A 21188-nucleotide genomic window follows, 5' to 3' on the forward strand; every position below is an offset into this window, starting at 1 on the left:
CTTAAGCGGGCCCCCTGCATACCTCAAACTCCAGGCTTTACTCTCTGTTGGAAGCAAGTAAAGAATCCCTCTTTTCATTATATCAGAGCCTGCTCCTAATATAAAACTAGGTAAAAAGGGCATGAGATAGCCCTCAAGGATGGGAAATGAGTAATGAAGTGAACCACTTATTTGGTTTCTGTAAATAGCCTGCACTATAAGCCTTACACTATAAGCCTTAATAGCCCACACTGTAAGCCTTAGTAGCTCGCACCATAAGCTGTAGCAGCCTGCCTCAGACCACCAAGGTCACAGGAGGCTGATACCATACTTTGCTACCCCCACCTAAGGAATTGCGCAAAGGCTGACCTCCAAGGTCATAGGAGACTGGTACCACACTCTGCTACTCCCACCCAAGGACCTGCGCAAATGCGGACCACCAAGGTCATAAACTAATTGGCTTAGAAACTATGGGGTGGCACAAACTGACTGGCTAACACCTTGCAGGCTCCTGATATTAAAAAGTGATTGGTCTAATGCACAGGCTTTGTTAGAAACCCTATAAAAACTGTCCTGTTCCTGCATTTGGGGCTCTGCAGTCCTCTACCCCTGTGAGGTGTACGACTGTGGGCCCCAGCGCACTTGGAATAAAATCCTCTTGCAGTTTGCATCAAGACCGCTTCTCGTGAGTGATTTGGGGTGTCGCCATATCCAGGCAGAGCGTGGGGTCCCCCTCCCGGGATTCCTTCACCTGGTGTCTTCATGGGTGTTGAGGATCTGAACTTAGATCCTCATGCTTGCATAGCAAGCACTTTACCCACTAAACCACCCCTTGGTCCAGCACAACGGCCTTCCCCACAGTAAACACAATAGTAGTGACTAGTGGTTAATAACCTACCTGGCTGTGAAGAATTAATCAGTTACTCTTTCTTTCTTTGAGCGAGAAAGAGGCGGATGGGAGAGAATGGGCATGCCAGGGCTCCTAGCCATTGTCAATGAACTCCAGATATATGTGCCACCTTGTGCATCTGGCTTACATGGGTACTGGGAAATCGAATGTGGGTCTGTAGGCTTTGCAGGCAAGTACCTTAACCACTAAGCAATCTTTCTAGCCCTAATCTATCTATTTTTAAGTTTTTTAATTTATTTTAGAGTGAGCAAGAGAGAGAGAATGGGTGCGCCAGGGCTTCCAGCCACTGCAAACGAACTCCAGGCACGTGCGCCCCCTTGTGCATCTGGCTAACGTGGGTCCTGGGGAATCCAGCCTTGAACTGGGGTCCTTAGGCTTCACAGGCAAGCACTTTAACCGCTAAGCCATCTCTCCAGCCCCTAATCTATCTTTCTTGACGTGTTATCCTTTAATCTCAGCAAGTTCTGAAAACTGAAAAAGAGAAACTGACTTCTATTCCAATCAGAAGGCTATTTATTGAAAGAATACAATGATGTTAACAAGGATATTCCATGTGTCATAGAACTGCCAAAGTGATGCACGCATCTGGAATTTATCAGCAGTGGCAAGAGACCCTAGTAAACTCATTCTCTCTCCTTGTGAATAAAAAAGAAAAAATTTGACATTCTTAAGTGCACAGTGCATGACCTATTGTGCTAGGAAAACCCTCTGCTCAATTAGACACAAGCGTGTTTTGGGCTTCCGGATAATGAAGACGTACTGAGATCTGGAGGGTCATGGTAAGACCAAATTCCACACACTAACTAGTGACAGCTTTTAGGTCTTCTGGAACTACCTTCATAAACAGTACCTAACTGCCATTTCCTCCAAACAGTCCAACATAGGGATCTCCAACATTCAGCACCAAGTTCCAGACAGGTATACAACCATTGGCTAGGAAAGAATCTAAATAGAATTACATTGTCAAATTCTATCATACAACACAAGCATGTGTGTGCTAAGCATGAAGTCATTAAAAAAGTTTCTCTGAACGGCTAACACCCCTTTCAGAAACTCATCCTCAGGGCTTGGGAAACTGGCCTCTTAGGGAGCACCTTGGATAAGGATCAATGTTTACAGTTGCTCCCAAATTTGTCTTCACTGTTGGTATTAATAAACCAAAGAAGGTTCTGGAAATTACTTCAGGACAGACTATGGAAGGCACTAGGGAACCTCATGGTTTGCCAATGGCAAAATACTTCAGAGCTAAAATTATTTTTTTTTTCTGTTTTTTTGAGGTAGGGTCTCACTCTAGCCCAGGCTGACCTGGAATTCACTATGTAGTCTCAGGGTGGCCTGTAACTCACAGTGATCCTCCTACCTTTGCCTCCTGAGTGGTGGGATTAAAGGTGTGCGCCACCATGCCCAACTAAAATGATTAAAAAAAAATTTAATTTTTTAGAGGGAGAGAAAGAGGCCGATAGAATGGGTGGGCTAGGGCTGGAGAGATGGCTTAGCTGTTAAGACGTCTGCATGCAAAGCCAAAGGATCCTGGTAGGTGGCGCACGCGTCTGGAGTTCGTTAGCAGTGGCTGGAGGCCCTGGCGCGCTCATTCTCTTCCTCTCTACCTCGTACTCTCTCACTCTCAAATAAAGCAAAAATAAAGTTTAAAAAAAAATGGAATGGGTGGGCTAGGGCCTCCAGCTACTGCCAACAAACTCAGTGCATTCACCACCTTGTGCATCTGCTTTACGTGGATACTGGGGAATCGAACCTGGGTCCTTAGGCTTCACAGGCAGGCACCTTAACCACTAGGCAATCTTTGCAGCCTCTAACATTAGTTTTCTTGAGGCAAGCCCAAGAGACTGCCTTTTATTGTATGTGAGACTGAGAACGAGACAGACAACTGGTACAACAGGGCCTCCAGCCACTACAATCAACTATAGACACGTGCACCCCCTTGTGCATGACCTTGCATGCTGTGTCACTATTAATGTGTCTTATGTGGGACCTGAGGAGTTGAACGTGAGCCCTTAGGCTTTGCAAGCAAGAGCCTTAACAACTAGGCAGTCTCTATAGCCTCCTAAAATAATTTTTTTTAAATAATTAAGTTGAGCCGGGCATGGTGTCACACGCCTTTAATCCCAGCACTTGGGAGGCAGAGGTAGGAGGAGTGCCGTGAGTTCAAGGCCACCCTGAGACTAGAGTTAATTCCAGGTCAGCCTGGACCAGAGTGAGACCCTACCTCGAAAAACAAAACAAAAAAAAAATTAGGTTTATTTATTTGAGGGAAGAGAGGAAGAGGCAGAGAGAAAGGCTGGGCACACCAAGGCCTCTAGCCACTGCAAACGAGCTCCAGAGGCGTGTGCCCCCTTGTGCATCTGGCTCACATGGGTCTTGGGGAATCAAGATGGGGTCTTTAGGCTTTGCAGGCAAATGTCTTAACTGCTAAGCCATTTCCCCAGCCATAAGATGATTTTAAAAAATATTTTACGTATTTGAGTGATAAAGCAGAAAGAATGGGCATGCCATGGCCTCCAGGCACTGCAAACGAACGCGACACATGCGCCACCTTGTGCATCTGGCTTATGTGGGCACTGGGGGATTGAGCCTGGGTTCTTTGACTGTCAGTAAGCATCTTAACCACTAAGCCATTACTAGTCCCTTAAAATGATTTTTAAAGTGGCAAACTATTTCTTTCTTCATAAATGAGCCAAAGCATGCTATTATAAATGGAGTCAAAGAATTTATGGCAATGGGTAATTGGATTTATACTTCTCTATCGTAAAAACTTAACCAAAAAAGAAAGAAAAGAAAATGAAGCCACCAGTTCAACTTTCTTCAGTTTCTGTTAAGCTTTTAGTTTATAAGCTCCTGATAAGTTGCCTTCAGTAAGTTTGTAACAAATCTGCATATCTTACTGCTTTTAGGCATTCCAAACTGTTCAAAGCATGGGTGAACATTACGTTTATGTATTTATGTTAAATTTTATTACAAAGCCCTTTGAACTGAAAAATACATTTTAGTAGTAACAGTATGGGGCTAAAGAACTAAGAAACTGGAATTTCCCACCAGCTTTGCCATTATAGGTTATACAATACCGTGCAACCTACTTAAAATCTTTGGCTTTCAGTCATCTTTGTACAAAAAAGTGGTTGGAGTAGTTGATCTAATTCTTTGAATGGTGAATTCTTGGAGGTGGAACCAGTTTCCATCTCCATGTAAGAGTTGCAGTTGAGTGCAACCATCAATATTTAAAATGACCTTTGGTCAATACCATGAGTTTTCTTTCTTTTTAAAAAAGAATGTAAACAATGGTAGTTACATACCAACCTGTCATAATTTGCTGATTTCCTATATTCATTCAAAAGTTTTAAGTCCAATATCTTTGCATATCATTTCCAAATGGATACATATGTGTTTATAGTTTTTTTACAAAGTAATTAGATATCAGAATGTTGCTTTAATTTTTTTAAAAACTTGTCTAGTGGTATAATTTTTTCCACACACACAGCCTACAAACAAACACATAATTACACTCTCAGTTTTTTTCCTCTGATAATAAATTTAAATAGTATTTTAGCCAAAACTTTCTACACATTCCTTAAAGTTCTACAATTTATTTCGAGTATGAATTCTCTGATGTTTAGTAAGAGCTGAACTCCTACTGAAGTTTTTCCCACATTCTTTACAAGCATAAGGTTTTTCTCCAGTATGAATTCGCTGATGATCATGCAGGTTGGTTTTCTTTCGAAAGGCACGCCCACATTCATTACATTCATAGGGTTTCTCTCCAGTATGAGTTCTCTCATGCTGAATAAGAGACGAACTTTGACTGAAGGCTTTTCCACAGTCAATACATTCATAGGGTTTCTCTCCAGTGTGGGTTCTCTCATGTTGGGTAAGTGATGAGCGTCGACTGAAGGCTTCTCCACATTCATTACATTCATAGGGCTTCTCTCCAGTATGAATTCTATGATGTTCTATAAAACTTGTACTCCTTTTGAAAGCTTTGCCACATACATTACATCTATAGGGTTTCTCTCCAGGATGAGACACAGACTGCTGACTAAAGTCCTGCTCACAATCATAGGGGCTCTCTCCAGTATGGATCCTCTGATGCTCAGTGAAGTCTGTAATGTGACTGAAGTCTTTCCCACAGTCACTACAATGATAGGACTTTACTTCAATCAGTATACTTTCATCTTGAGTAAGTGAAGGGCTGTGTTCAAAATCTACGCTAAAGTCATTGCTTTGGTAAGGATTGCCTCTTTTATGAATCCTCATATGCTTATAAAGGGATGGGCTCTGTCCAAAAGCCCTCCCACATATGCTACATTCAAAAGGTTTCTCTCCAGTATGAGTCCTCTCATGTTGGACAAGGGAAGAACATCTACTAAAGGCTTTCCCACATTCTTTACACTGGAAGGGTTTCTCTCCACTATGTGTGACTTCATGTTGCGTGAGGGATGTACCATGCCTGAAGGACCTCCCACAGAGATTACATCGATAGGGCTTTTCTCCAGTGTGAATTCTCTGGTGTTGAACAAGAGAGGAACTGCGCTGGAAGGCTTTCCCACAGAGACTACACTGGTAGGGTTTTTCTCCAGTATGAGCATTCTCATGCTGACCTAGGGATGAGCTATGTCTGAATGCCTTTCCACACACATTGCACTCAAAGGGTTTCTCTCCAGTGTGAATTCTCTGATGCTCTGTAAGCTGTGTTTTCCAGAGGAAGGTTTTTCCACAGTCAGTACACTCGTGATGTTTCTTTCCAGAATAAACTCCCTGATCTGCACCATTGGAGAAAGCATCATTTTTATGAAATTTCTCATGCTTAGTAAGTGATGATCTGTGAATAAATGATTTCCTACATTTATTACATTTATAGGGTTTCTTTTTTGCAAGGATACTACTACGAGTAAGTAACTCTGAATTGTTTCCCAAATTGCTCACAAGCGTTTCACTTTCACTGGGCCTAACTTTTGAAGGACTGCTCAATTGTGGAGCCAGGTCTGCCTTTTCAGCAAATTTATTTTGCTCAAAACTTTCCTCTGGTGTGGCTATTTTCTTCTGGGCAGATGCCTCTGGTCTCAGATGCTTCCTCCAATTGTCTTGATGCCTCTTTACCTGGTTACTAACATCCCAGGTATCTCCTAATGTGGCACATGACACATCATCTGTGCTGCAGAGTACTTCAGTTATACCTTGTTGAAGACTTGGTGATCTGGCTTTAGGCTTGGTCTTCCAGTCTGAAAGAAAAGTGCAAACATTTTCATATTCCTTGCAAATGAAACAAAGTGGTACACTAGGAATGAACAAATAAAAATAAATTATACATGACTGAATTTTAAAATGTATCCTGTAGTCTGTGCAGATGACCCAAACTACAGGAAGGAAAGAGTGAGGTGATAGTGAAGATTGCCAATCCAAACTGTCTGCTAAGTCCAGAAAATGAGGAAAGCCCAGGCAGGTGGCTTATAGGAAACAAAGGAACAAGTAAGCACAAGAGTATTAGGTAGATAGAATGGAACAGGCCCATCTTTCAGGATTCTGTCTCCTCTCATTTCCTTCCCTGTTTAATGGGACATAACAAAACCTATCATCCTAATACATTAATTTCATGATTTCTTTAGTTACTTATAAGCCCCAGGTCTCTAAATACTACCCAATGATCTAACTAAAAAATGTTTTTTTAAAAAAATTTTTATTTATTTATTTGAGAGTGACAGACACAGAGAGAAAGACAGATAGAGGGAGAGAGGGAGGATGGGCGCGCCAGGGCTTCCAGCCTCTGCAAATGAACTCCAGACGCGTGCGCCCCCTTGTGCATCTGGCTAACGTAGGACCTGGGGAACCGAGCCTCGAACCGGGGTCCTTAGGCTTCACAGGCAAGTGCTTAACCGCTAAGCCATCTCTCCAGCCCCAAAAAATGTTTTTGACATACTTGGAAATCACAGGCTATATAAAATGAAGAAAAGTAACATTTCAGGAGGAAAAGCATGTTTGTGTTTCAGTTTAACTTGAGCTATATTAATCACTTATCTTGATGATAGATCTGTTTCAATTTGTTTGATAAATCGACATTTTTTAAAACCTCAGAATACTAATACCAGATAATTAATTTCTAGGTTTTAAGAATAGTACCTTAAACTGGGCATGGTGGTGCACACCTTTAATTCCAGCATTTGTGGGGCAGAGGTAGGATGACTGATGTGAGTTGAGGCCAGCCTGAGACTATATAGTGAATTCCAGTACAGCCTGGACTACAGGTGAGACGCTACCTCGAAAAAAAGTAACTTAAAAATATTTTTACTTATTTGTGAGAGGAGAGCAAGACAGATATTGGGTGTAACAGGTCCTCTTGCTGCTGCAAACTCTAGACACATGTGCTACTTTGTGAATATGGCTTTTACATGGGTACTGGGGAATTGAACCTAGGCCACTGGACATTGCAAACAAGCATCTTTAGCCACTGAGCAATCTTCCCAGCCCCCAGCCCCCTCCCCCCTTTTTGAGGTAGGGTCTCACTCTAGTCCAGGCTGACATTACTTATTTTGTAGACCAGGCTGACCTCAAACTCACAGTAATCCCTCCTACCTCAGCTTCCTGAGAAATGAGATTACAGGTATGTGCCACCAGGCCAGCTTAAGAATGGCAACTTAAAAATTTTTTTTATTAACAATTGCCATAATTATAGACAACAAACCATAGTAATTCCCTCCCCTACCCCACTTTCCCCTTCGCAACTCCACTCTCCACCATATCCCCTCTCAACCAGTCTCTCTTTTATATTATTATTATTATTATTATTATTATTTTGAGGTAGGGTCTCACTCTGGCCCAGGCTGACCTGGAATTTACTATGCAGTCTCAAGGTGGTCTTGCACTCATGGTGATCCTCCTACCTCTGCCTCCATAGTGCTGGGCTTAAAGGTGTGTGATACCATGCCTGGCTTTTCTTTTATTTTGATGTAAGAATGGTAACTCTTAAAAACCAAAGAAGTGCTGGGTCCTGTGGATCATACCTATATTCCCAGCACTTAGAAAACTGAGGGAGAGGATTAAATATGTAGCCCACTATGGGCTACAAAGTGAATTCAAGGCCAGCATGGGTTCATATAGTGAGACCCTGTCCAAGAACACCAATGTCAACAACAAAAAATCTAAGGACAGGAAGCTGTTCTGAGTAATGGAAATGTTCCATATTGATAGGTAAGAATTTATGTTGGGTGGACACATTTGTCAAAACCAACTAAATGTTATCTATGAGAGGTGAACAGTTCATTGTACATGACATTCACTCTAAAATAAAGAACACAGTGGCCTGGGAGATGGCTCAGTGAGTAAAAAGCATTGTTTGCAATGCCTGCCAGCCTGAGTTCAATTTCCCAGCCACTCACATAAAGCCAGATATTCATTCATTTGCAGCAGCAAAAGTCCCTGACACACCCACTCCCCTGTTCAAGCATAAGCAATTAAATAAATAAATTATTATTATTATTATTATTTTTGGTTTTTCGAGGTAAGGTCTCACTCTGGTCCAGGCTGACCTGGAATTAACTCTGTAGTCTCAGGGTGGCCTCGAACTCATGGCGATCCTCCTACCTCTGTCTCCCGAGTGCTGGTATTAAAGGCGTGCACCACCATGCCCAGCAAATAAATTATTTTTAAAAGAATATAAGGCTGGGAGTGTAGTTCAGCTGGTATAGTGCTTGCCTAGTGTGGTGGTTTGATTCAGGTGTCCCCCATAAACTTAGGTGTTCTGAATGCTAGGGTACCAGGTGATGGAGATTTGGAAATTAACGCCTCCAGGAGGCAGTGCATTGTTGGGGGCGGACTTATAGGTGTTATAGTCAGTATTCCCTGGTCTACTGCACCCTAAGGGGCGCCTTTTGGTTCAGTTGCACCATCTCAGGACACTGTCCCTCTCCCTCCTGAGGTCTTATCTTCCACTGCCATCTATCTGCTTATGCCACTGGGAGCACAGCCGCAAGCCTTGCCCACTAACAGGCTAAAAAGCTGCCAGTTGATCTGTGTGGCCTCTGCCCATGTGGGAGATACAGGAACCATTCACCCTAACAGGCCAGGGGGTCATATTGATGTTCTGTACAAACCCAGCTTAAGCTCTGGTTCCTTTCTCTCACCCTTGTTTTGCTCTTTTCCTGTCTCCTTAAGAACTTAAAGCCTCTATGACTCTCAGATGACATCAAACCTCATTGTCTGATCTTTCTCTGCAACTCTGCCTTGGCCACAATATGAGCTGGAAAGGGGATCCAAATGGTCTGAGGATGGTACTTCTGATTTCCAAATTCTCATTAATTTAGACACCTTCTGCCAATGTACAGGCAGGTGGTCCAAAATACCCTGTATTCAAGCATTTTTAACTCATCATGCATGGCCTTCTCTCTGCTCTACCTGCTTTTCTCACCAGGTCCTTCTAGCCAAGGTCTCAGGAATGCACACTAATTCAACCCCTCCCCCATACTTGTTCTCTCACCCTCTGCTTTTGATCCCAACACTATAGATGATTTCACCCCAACAGCTACTCCAGCTCCCTCAGCTCTCTCAGCCTCTCCTGACCCCCTGCCTGGTAACAAGGTTTGATTTTGATCTCCAGAGTTGCAAATAGAATAAAAATTTTAAATGGGAATGCATAGCTTCTGAATGAATTAAGGCTGCAGAATGATTTCTGTTCTGAGCAGTGCCATTTCATTGTGGGGGACGTTCTCCACCAAGCCCACTGTACTTACTAGATGGCATCGCCAACTTTTACTGTTGAGTGTTCCCCAAAAGGAACACTAAAAGTAATTAAGATCAAAGGCAAGAAAAAAAGAAAGATTCTCCTACTCTTAAAGAGTTGTAAAATGGAAGGATCAGGAAGCTGCCTTGTAGCCCCAAGGGAAGTTCAAAACTATCCCTGGAATTTTTTTTTAAGGAGGTTATGCTGTCCCATTGTGTTCCCCAGGGATGGGATACTAGAACCTGGAGAAAAACTGCTCGGGCTGGGGCAGCTCTCCATAGCAAGGACAAAAGTTACTTCAAAGGGATCAGATTTGACTTATACTATTTATCCAGAATAAACATATAGATTTTATCATTTATTGATTTTGGAACTTTTTTTATAACTTTCCTGAAACACATTTTTTAAATATTTAAGTAGATTTCAGCAATAGAAATTTTCTTACAAACTTGGTATTGAGCACTTCTAAATTTAAACATCAATATTGAGAGTGTTTTTCTGTTAGTAGTGCCACAGAAGCATAGAGAGATAAAGTAAACTTAAAAACAGTTGTAAATTTCTTATAGAAAGTCCCTTACTTTTTATTTATTTGGGGGGGGGGCACTGGCCAAGAGACAGACAGAATGGGCGAGCTAGCCACTGCAAATGAATGTGTGTGCCATCCTGTGCATCTAGCTTATGTGGGTACTGGAGGATCTAACCTGAGTCCTTAGGCTTTGCAGGCAAGTACCTTAACTGAAAAGGCTACTTTTTAAGACAAGAAAAACTTGAATTTTTTCGGAGACATACTGTCAGCAGGAGCATCCTATTAGAAGGGAGACACATGCCCAGAAATGGCTTCAGCTTCCTCCACACACTGGGAAGTTCCCAAGCTAGGCTGTTAAATAAAGTTGTCTTCCCCTAAGCTGTGCCACTGAGCACACTGATTCCTATGGGCAGGGTTCTTACTCATTTACCTGGACAGAAAGGCCTTTGAATTTCTCTCTCTGATATCCATGGCTCTTCTCCTTGCTCCAATTTGAAGATCACTTCTGGCTTGGACACTTGATACCCTGTCCATGGGTAAATACACAAGATTTGGGTGTTTGAGCAAGTAGACAAAGAACCTTCCTATAAGTCAATACTACTCCTTGATCTTCAAGAACTCTGAAGAAAAAAAAAGTGCAAGTTAAGCAGTCCTGCAAACAAAGTGCCTATTTGTAGTTCTGAAAATCAAGATCTTTCACCTAAAGAGCAGGCTCAAAACCCCCAGAAATCTTAGTTCTAAAGACACAAACAAGCACTGGACATCCTCACCTTTGGCACTGCAACCTTAGTAACTGAGGAGGGAAAACCCACCAAGTGAGGCTCGAGGCGGGGGGTGCATTCTTACCCAGAGAAACCAGGTGGCCATAGTTCTCCAGCATCACCTCTCGGTACAACCTCCTCTGAGCAGGGTCCACGAGGTGCCATTCTTCCCGGGTGAAGCTCACAGCCACATCTTTGAATGTCATGGATTCCTGTGGGATCACATTCCTGCTCAACTAGAAATCAACCCCATAAATGCTCCCACAGCAATACTGGGAACATACTTTGGAATCTATTAGAAGTAGTGATTATGTGTTTGCTGTTCAAAGGAGAAGATGGGGTGTGGTGGCTCATACCTGGAATCCCAGCACTCTGAGAGACTGAGACAAGTGGATCACCACGACTTTAAGGCCAGCCCAGTCTGCATAGTGAGTTCAGGACCACATGGGCTACAGAGAGAGAGATCATCTCAAAAAAAAGTGTGTGTGTGTTGCGGGGGTGATTTTTGGTTTTAATAACATTGTTAAGGATCTAGTACGCCTGTCAAGAAAGTCAAAGGGGGCAATTTAATCCCACAATCTTGTGCTTTTTGTTTTTGTTGTTCTGAGACAGGGTCTCATATATCCCAGATTATTGGCCTCTGCTCTGTATGCATCTGAGGATGGCCTTGAACTCACAGCTTTCTGCCTCTACCTCCAAAGAGCCAGGATTAAAAGCATGTGCCACCTTGCAAACTAAATTCTCATTTAGCTATCTTCCTGTTTTCTTTCCAAGTTAAGCCTTTTTATACAATGACTCATCTCTCATTGTCCTTTTTTTCCCTTTTCCATTTTGAGTATTCACTTTCTTATTATAATACAAATACACCATCATCCTAACAAACCCACCCCTTTATTTGACAGATACAATCATTCTCAGTAGTGTGGTATGTGTACTTAAGAGTCCCCTGTCCATGTTTTACATGCATACACACCTTGTCTTATTAAACACCATATATATATATATACATATTTCTAGAATTTGCTTTTATTTATTGAGACAGAGTCTCATGCAACCCAGGCTGGAATGAATGTGCTATGTAGCCAAGGGTGAGCATGCATTTTTCATCTTCCTGCCTCCATTATCCTAGTGTTGGGATGAGCAGTTTGTGCCACTACACCAAGTTTATGAGGTCCTGGAGACCAAACCCAGGGCTCCATGCAGGCTAGGCAAGCAATCTACCAACTGAGCTAGATTCCTGGTCCTAAAACTTTTCTTTTTCTTTTTCTTTTCTTTCTTTCTTTCTTTCTTTTTTTTTTTTTTTTTGACTATGTATCATGGAGATCTTTCCACAGTAGGACATATAATTTCACCTTACTGGTTAGAATTGTTTCAGTGCCCCAATAGCATAGCTGTATCACAGGATATCCACTGTCTAAGACCAGCAGCATTCCAACATACTAAGAATAAAATTCTGGGACTGGATAGATGGCTTGGCAGTTAAGGCGCTTGCCTGCAAAGCCAAAGAACCCAGGTTCGATTCCCCAGGACTCACATAAACAAGTCACACAAGGTGGCACACCCATCTGGAGTTGGTCTGCAGTGGCTAGAGTTCCTGGCATGCCCATTCTCTCTTTCTGCCTCTTTCTCTTTCTTTCAAATAAATAAATAAAATAGTTTTTTAAAAAAGAAAAGAATTCCAGCTTCCCAACCATTCACTAGGCTGTAGCCACCATGATATTGCTATTCCTTGACTATATCAAGCTTGTGTGATAAATGTTATATACACTTTCACATTTTGTACCAAAAAGTTAAATGTTCCACCAGTAATTTTTTTTTAAATTTTTACTTATTTATTTATTTGAGAGCGACAGACACAGAGAGAAAGACAGATAGAGGGAGAGAGAGAGAATGGGCGCGCCAGGGCTTCCAGCCTCTGCAAACGAACTCCAGACGCGTGCGCCCCTTGTGCGTCTGGCTAACGTGGGACCTGGGGAACCGAGCCTCGAACCGGGGTCCTTAGGCTTCACAGGCAAGTGCTTAACCACTAAGCCATCTCTCCGGCCCTCCACCAGTAATTTTAAAATACTGGGCCAGAGAGATGGCTTAGTAATTTGCAGGACTCATATTCAACTCTCCAGATCCCACATAAGCCAGACACACAGTGACACAAATATGCAAGGTCAAACATGCCCACAAGGGAGCACATGCATCTAGAGTTCAATTGCAGTGGTAGGAGGCCCTGGCACACAAATACTCCCTCTCTCTCTAACACACACACACACACACACACACACACACACACACACACACAAAAAGCTAAGTCTGTTGGGCTTGTCTCAAAATAAAATACTGATGATCCAAAAAATAGTAAAATTACAGATATATTGCCATTAAGTCATATGTATTATTAAGATTAATTTCCCCTATTTTTACATTGTGACTACTAGAAAACTTTAGTTATAACACACATCACTTCTATTTCTTTAAAAACAATATTTTTGTGCACGTGTGTTTATGGGTGTGCCACGGTCTCTATTCTGGTTCAGTATCATGTACACAAATAGGAACTGAGCCCAGGCCAGTGTCTTTTACTGCTGAGCCATTTCCCCAGCTCCACAATCTTTCTTAATCCCTTCTCTCTCTTCTTTTTTAGTTGTTTTCAAGATAGGGTCTCCCTCTAGCCCAGTCTGACCTGGAGCTCTACAGCAATACTTCTGACTGCTGGGATATAAGGTGTGCGCTACCATACCTGGCTTCCCATAATCTCTTTTTGCATTAAAAAATGTGTGTGTGTGTGTGTGTGTGTGAGTGGTGCACATGTGCCATGCATGCACCACTTTTGCATCCAGCTTTATGTGGGTGCTGGGGAATTAAACCTAGGCCAACAGGCTTGGCAAACAAGCATTGTTAACTACTAAGCCATTTCTCCATACCCAATTCTATTTCTTTCTTTTCTTGTTTTGGTTTTTCAAGGTAGGGTTTCACTCTAGACCGACCTGGAATTTACTGTATAGTCTCAGGCTGGCCTTGAACTCACAGGGATCCTCCTACCTCTCCCTCCCAAATACTAGACTTAAAAGTATGCACTATCACACCTGGATCCACTTCTAATTCTTTTCTTTCTTTCTTTCTTTGCTTTTTTTTTTTAAATTTTTTATTTGAGACAGAGAGAGAAAGAGAGAAAATGAGCATGCCAGAGCCTCTAGCCACTGCAAACAAACTCCAGAAGCATGTGCCACCTTGTGCATCTGGCTTACGTGGGCCCTGGAGAATCAAACCTGGGACCTTAGGCTTTGCAGGCAAGCACCTTAACTGCTAAGCAATGTCTCCAGCCCTTGTCTTTTTTTTTTTTTTTTCCCCCAAGGTAAGGTCTCACTCTAGGCCAGGCTGACCTGGAACTCACTCTATAGTCTCAGTCTGGCCTCAAACTTACAGTAATTCTCCTACCTCTGCTCCCCAAATGCTGGGATTAAAGGTGTGTGCCACCACACCTGGCTCTACCTCTTTTTAAATGTAAACAATTTATTTATTTATAAGGGGAGAGTGAGAAAATGGATGCACCAGGGCCTCTTGCTGATGAAACTTCTGGATGCATGCACCACATTATGCATCTGACTTTACATGGTTACCAGAGAATTGAATCTAGCCAGGCTTTGGAAGCAAGCTCTTTTAACCACTGAGGCATCTTCCAGCCCAATTTATTGCAAATCTCATTGTTTCAAGCAATTATTTTATCAGATCCACATAACCATGGACCAACAATACAAGCAGTATGCATAGATAATCTGGAAAAACAGAGGAAAGACATCAAACCTCCATTCAGGCTTCAATTTTAAAAATAGAAACCACCACCTCTCAACTGAAAATGTAGTCCATGTGTAATGAAGAAAGGATGATCAAAGATGCCATGTAGGGTTGGAGAGATGGCTCAGTTGTTAAATGTGCTTGTTTGCAAAGTCTGACAGCCCAGGTTTAATTCCCCAGTACAAACATAAAGCCAAATGCACAAAGAGGCACATGTGTCTGGAGTTCATTTACAGTGCTACTGATGTAACCACACTCTCTGCCTCTTCTTCTCTCAAACAAACAAATAAATAAAAAATTTTAAAAATGCAGAGTAGGGGCTGGAGAGTTGGCTTAGTGGCTAAGGCATTTGCATACAAAGCCAAAGGATCCCAGTTCGCCTCTCCAGGACCCATGTAAACCAGATGCGCAAGGGGGGGGCGTGCATTTGGAGTTCGTTTGGAGTGGCTGGAGGGCCTGGCGTGCCCATTCCCTCTCTCTTCCTCTCTCTCAAATGGATAAATAAAACATATATTTAAAAAAAGCCCAATATATCTGGGTGTGGTGGTGCACACCTTTAATCCCAGCACTCAGGAAACAGAGGTAGAAGGATTACTGTGAGTTCAAGGCCACCCTTGGACTAGAATGAGTTCTAGGCCACCTTGGGCTACACTGAGATCCTACTTTAAACCACCCTCCAAAATATGCAGAGATTTACATAGATAAGGTAACAAACAATTCTACAGAAGCTCTCCACTCTAATGGGAGGAGGTAATCCCATATCCCATTTCAACTCTCTGTTTACTATGCTCAACAACACATCTCTGCAAAGAGAGCCAACTTTTTAAAAAATATTTTAAAATTTTATTCATTTGCAAGCAGAGAGGGAGAGAAGGAGGGAGAGGGAGCAAATAGGTGTGCCAGGGCCTTTAGCCACTACAAATGAATTCCAGATGCACGCACTACCTTGTGCATCTAGCTTTACGTGGGTACTAGGGAATCAAACCAGGGTTGTTGGGCTTTGCAGGCAAATGCTTTAACCGTTGAGCCATCTATCCAGCCTGAGCTCCAGCTTTTTTAAAAAAATATTTTATATTTATTTATTTGACACAGAGAAAGAGAGAGAGAGAGAGTGGGCACGCCAGGGCCTCCAGCCACTGAAAACAAACTCCAGACGTGTGCGCCTCCTTGTGCATCTGGCTAACGTGGGTCCGGGGGAATCAAGCCTTGAACCAGGGTCCTTAGGTTTCACAGGCAAGCGCTTAACTGCTAAGCCATCTCTCCAGCCCAGCTCCAGCTTTTTTTAAAACATATTTTATTTACTTATTTGAGAAAAAGAGAGAGAATGAGTGTGCCAGGACAGATGAACTCCAGATACATGCACCCCCTTGTGCATCTGGCTTACGTGGGTCCTGGAGAATCGAACCTGGGTCCTTGGGCTTTGCAGGCAAATGCCTTAACCACAAAGCCATCTTTCCAGCCTGAGCTCCAGCTTTAAAGCTCTTTCTTTTGATTCTTCCTGCATAGCAATATTAAAGAAGTCAAAGCCCAGTGTGGTGCTGCATACCTTTAATGCCAGCATTTAGGAGACTGAGTCGAAAGGATCACCGAGTTCAAGGGCTGCCTGGGCTACAATAAGTACCTGCTTCAAAAGACTTAAAAAAAAAAAGTCCGGGCTGGAGAAATGGCTTAGCTGTTAAGTGCTTGCCTGTGAAGCCTAAGGACCCCGGTTCGAGGCTCGGTTCCCCAGGTCCCACGTTAGCCAGACGCACAAGGGGGCGCACACGTCTGGAGTTTGTTTGCAGAGGCTGGAAGCCTTGGCGCGCCCATTCTCTCTCTCCCTCTATCTGTCTTTCTCTCTGTGTCTGTCGCTCTCAAATAAATAAATAAATAAAAATTAAAAAAATATATTTTAAAAAATAAAAAAAAATTAAAAAAAAAAGTCCTATTAGTTTCCTACCCAAAACCATCAGTCACACTATAATGGCTCCTCCTGGCTGCTCACTGAACATGCAGATAGACGTTCTGCTGTTACACTGTTCCCTCTACCCACTGCACTCGTCCTCATATGTATGTCCTTAACTTGGTCAACTCCAAGTCTGTGCAGATATCACCATCTCAGTATGGATAAAGTTGGCCACATTATTTAAAACTGCACCCCTAGATGGGATACCTTCCAGTGAGTTGTTGGCCAGGGAGGTCCCGGATGCCCCCAAAACATTATAGGCCATTGCCTTAAGCCCTTGTTTTCCCACCAGGAATAGATGGTAAGACCATATTGCTGAAGACTCTACATACTTGGGCTGAAAGGCCACTGAGAAATCCTGCTGGAGCTGAGCTGAAAACCTCCTCCATGTAGACCAGCTGACAGAAAGCTGGAAGAAGCCATTCTGCATGCAGTTCAATGGGAGAGAGAGAAATCACCAGTGGAGATACTCAACAGTGGACACTGCAAGCCTTATATTTGTCCAGCCAGGCCAAATGAGCCAACGGGTGCCATAGTGGCACATCTGTCATGGTGGAAACAAACTGCCCTCTAATTAGACTGGAGGCCCGCTCCATGAGAGGGAATACATCCCTGATACTGAAAACCTTAAGCAAGGGTAGTCATGAGCCCTTAGGTGTGTAACATCTGCTGCTGTCTGGCTAAATGTATATACTATGCTTATCAAACTGCCTGATAAGTACTTCTCTTAATGTTCATACCCTTATATTAATGGTACTCTCACTTTTGGTAGAGAAGCTTCTCTTTTCAGATGGCAGCGACCTTGGGATGTCTCAGAAGGCATCATGGTTCTGGAAAGAAGTGACCGGAGTGCTCAGTACTGCAATATGTCTATCACACCTTCCAAGGCTCAGGGTCCATTGTGGAAGAAGTGGTGGAAAGAATGTAAGAGCCAAAGGAAGGGTAGGACTCCTTACAATGTGCTCCCCGCAGACACAAAATGGCCTGGATATCCATGACCTCACAGTGCTACACAAGACCATTATAACAGGAGGAAAAGATAATGATATCAAAATAAAAGAGAGACTGACTGAGATAGGGAGGGGATATGATGGAGAATGGAGTTTCAAAGGGGAAAGTGGGGGGTGAGAGGCAGGGTATTATCATGAGATGTCTTTTATAATGGAAGTTGTTAATAAAAAAATTTTTGAAAAGAAAAAAAAAAACTGCACCCCTAGCTGGGCATGGTGGTGTAAAACCTTTAATCCCAGCATTTGGGAGGCAGAGGTAGGAGGAGGTGGAGGCCGGCCTGAAACTACACAGTGAATTCCAGGTCAGCCTGGGCTGGAGTGAGACCAAGACCTTACCTAAAAAAAAAAAAAAGGGGGCTGGAGAGATGGCTTAGCGGTTAAGCGCTTGCCTGTGAAGCCTAAGGACCCGGGTTCCAGGCTCAGTTCCGCAGGTCCCACTTTAGCCAGATACACAAGGGGGCGCACGCGTCTGAAGTTCGTTTGCAGAGGCTGGAAGCCCTGGCCTGCCCATTCTGTCTCTCTCCCTCTATCTGTCTTTCTCTCTGTGTCTGTCACTCTCAAATAAATAAATAAATAAATAAAATTTAAAAAAAAAATAAAAAATTTAAAAAAAGGCAACCCTTTTTCAGAAAGCACCCACCATGCCCAGGGCTGGGGAGATGATCAGTGGTAAGAGTTCCTGCAACTTAAGCATGAGGCCCTTTTTGTCTAAAGACCACCAATTTCCTCCACTCCCAGAACCCACCTAAAGAGCAAGAGTTCATGGCCATGCACTTTAACCCCAGTACTGTAGGGCAGAGAGCCACAGACCTGAGAATTACTGGGGCTCTCTGACAGAGCACCTTGAGGGTCAAGGAAATACACAGATGAGCATTAACAGAAGGACGCCCAGTGGTCTCTTCTGACCACCACACGGCCAAGGGGTGTACATCTGCAAACACACATGCACACACTACATTACACAATACTCTATGTACACATGCACGCACACATGCATGCACAAAAAAGTAAGTAAAAAGGCCCATGTCCTATATGAGGTGCTAGTTATCCTAATTCTCAGTTTAATAAGGAACATTTTGGAAGTAAAGGTGATAAGTGAGAATGTTATCTTCAAATCAAATAACTGTCTTGTTCTAGTATTACTCATGTTACTTAAGGGTCATTCCTTGAAAACAGTTAACAAGCAGTAAAATTCATGAGCTTAATTTACTATATGTAGCTTTTGTTTAAGGCAAGGTTGTATTTATCTTACGCTAGCCTTGAACTCACTATGAAGCTAAGGATGACCTTGAATTTCTTCTGCCTCCACCTCCCAAGTGCTGGGTAAATCAGTCATGTGCTGGGGATTGAACCCAGGGCTTTGTGCACACTAGGCAAGTACTGTCCCAAGTGAGGTACATCCACACACCCTTAAAATTGCTTTCTTTTTATTTTAAAATATGTATTATTTTTAAAAAATGTATTAATTAAATTTTTATTTTTAACATTTTTATTTGACAGAGACAGAGGTGGTGGTGGGGGGGAGACAGAGAGAATGGGCACGCCAGGGCCTCCAGCCACTGCAAACAAACTCCAGATGCATGTGTCACCTGGTGCATCTGGCTAATGTGGGTCCTTTAGCTTTGCAGGCAAGTGCCTTAAAACCACTAAGCCATTTCCCCAGCCCTAAAATATATATATTTTTTATGTGTTTATTTATTTGCATGTGTGTGTATGGGCACACAACTCCAGGCCCTCTTGCCTCTGCAAATGAACGCCAGACGCATGTGTCACTTTTCTGCATCTGACTTACCTTGGTGACTTGGAAATTGAACTTGAATTGACCCCTGGCTGACAGGTTTTGCAAGCAAACACCTTTAAACACTGAGCTATCTTCCCACCCCTAAACTGTTTTTAAGGGACATTGCTTAATATATTTATCTGGATTGATATTGTCTAATAATTTTTTTTAATTCGGTGCTGGGAATTGAACTTAAAGCATGAAGCATGTGAGGCAAGGATTCTATCACTGAGTGATAGTCCCAACTGCTTAATTCTAAAGAGAGTGAAGATTAAGATACTCATACCACCTGGTTCTTATATTTTCATCAATATACTCAATATGAGTCAAGATAACCTCAGACTTATGGTATTTATAGAAAATGCTTCCTTTGCCTTAAGAATAGTGGACTCAAAATGAAACCTCTTATCAGTTATAGTGAAAGCTGCATTTCTGAGGGTGTGCACATTTGTTATAGCAAAAAAGGACAGAACAGCTCGGGGCACACCGAACTGGATTTGTTGCTGTCCTCTCCTTGCCCAAGAAGGGCTAGAATCAGCTTCATCCTAGGTGTATTCAGCCCGCTCTGGTCATTCCACGACCCCCTGGATCCGAAGCTCGGCTCCCCTCGCACTGATGGTGACTTCCTTCTCTACGGGTTTCTAGCTTGTCACCTCCCTACCCTCTCCATTCCTAACAACAACCAAAAAGTTCAAACTCCTGGCAGTGCATCCAAGTCCTCTCAACCCCAACTCCCGCTCCCCCCATCCAGCTCTGAACAATCTGGGGGTGGGGTGGGGGCGGGGATCTGCGCAAGGCTGGAAGTGGGAGGCGGTCCATCGAATTAAGCATGGGCGTCTCTAGAACAATGACTATCCATGCATGCTCTAGGGGTCCTCGCTGGATGAGATGCTCCGGGCGATTCCAAAACGCACGGCTCACCTGGGGCGCGGCGGCCGGAGGCTTCGGGGACATTCCTGCCCGTGCGGGCGCCGGCTGCGGGTCGCGGGCTGCGTAGACAGGACCGGGTCCGCTCACCAGGCTGCAGAGCCAGCTCCAACCAGCCTGCCCGCCGACCCGCCTCCGCCCCGCAGCTACTGGGGTGGAGAAGGTGGAGAGAAGCGCTGGTCCCGCCCCGGCCTGCCTTTCCCTCCGCCCGACACCCAAGTTAAAAGGCTCGGCCGCCTCCCCGGGCCCCGCCCCGCCCCGCCCCGCCCGCGGGACGGTGGGCGAGGCTGGCCGCCGCGCTCGCGATCACCACCTCCGGGGCCGTTCCAGCTTCGCGACCACGGGCCCGCGCCGCGCCGCGCCTCAGGGCCACCGCCCCTCTCGCTCCCGCGCCCGTCTCTGCGGCCTGCGGCTCTTTGCAGCAGGACGGTTAAGCTTCCCAAACCGGCCTCCGCCGCAGCGGGGTCGCACAATGGCCGCAGTGGCGGGGCAGAGGCAGAAGTGCGCCTGCGCACTGGGGTGTGTGTGTGTGTGTGTGTGTGTGTGTGTGTGTGTGTGTGCGCTCCCCCCCCGCCCCATTCCCGGGAGCCCGCGGCCTACATTTCCCAGAGGCCCCCGCGTGCGGGCCTCGCAGACACCGCCTCCGTACGCCCCCTAGTGGTGAGATCCCCTGTAAGGGCCGCGGAGGTGGCAAGCCTGAGTGTGGATGTAGTGACCTCTCTTGGGCCAAGGGGCAGGTTGCTTGTGGACACCCGTGTCTGGGCTTGGGCGCTTGAAGATGAGGCGGACAACAAAAATGTGAACATAGTAACAAGATACTTATAGGTCTTGGCTTTAGTTAT

The 21188-nt window shown here is 44.1% G+C and overlaps 1 protein-coding gene across 2 annotated transcripts; it reads right to left on the bottom strand.

Annotated features, from left to right (window-relative positions):
- Positions 1-3835: 3835 nt before the first annotated feature.
- On the bottom strand, positions 3836-20458 carry Zfp90 (ZFP90 zinc finger protein). 2 transcript variants are annotated; one of them, XM_045143566.1, is made up of 5 exons: positions 20341-20378; positions 11255-11347; positions 10984-11110; positions 10568-10663; positions 3836-6120 (listed from the first exon to the last, which is right to left on the bottom strand). In XM_045143566.1, the coding sequence occupies exons 3-5, from the start codon at positions 11102-11104 to the stop codon at positions 4481-4483; spliced, it is 1857 nt and encodes a 618-aa protein (XP_044999501.1). In that variant the 5' UTR covers positions 11105-11110; positions 11255-11347; positions 20341-20378; the 3' UTR covers positions 3836-4480. The 2 variants fall into 2 exon arrangements, with proteins under 2 accessions (XP_044999501.1, XP_004661718.2); XM_004661661.2 differs by lacking the exon at positions 11255-11347 and having other exon boundaries at positions 20341-20458.
- Positions 20459-21188: the final 730 nt, after the last annotated feature.

This window comes from Jaculus jaculus, chromosome 1, assembly GCF_020740685.1.
Source record: "Jaculus jaculus isolate mJacJac1 chromosome 1, mJacJac1.mat.Y.cur, whole genome shotgun sequence".
Classification (NCBI taxonomy): domain Eukaryota; kingdom Metazoa; phylum Chordata; class Mammalia; order Rodentia; family Dipodidae; genus Jaculus; species Jaculus jaculus.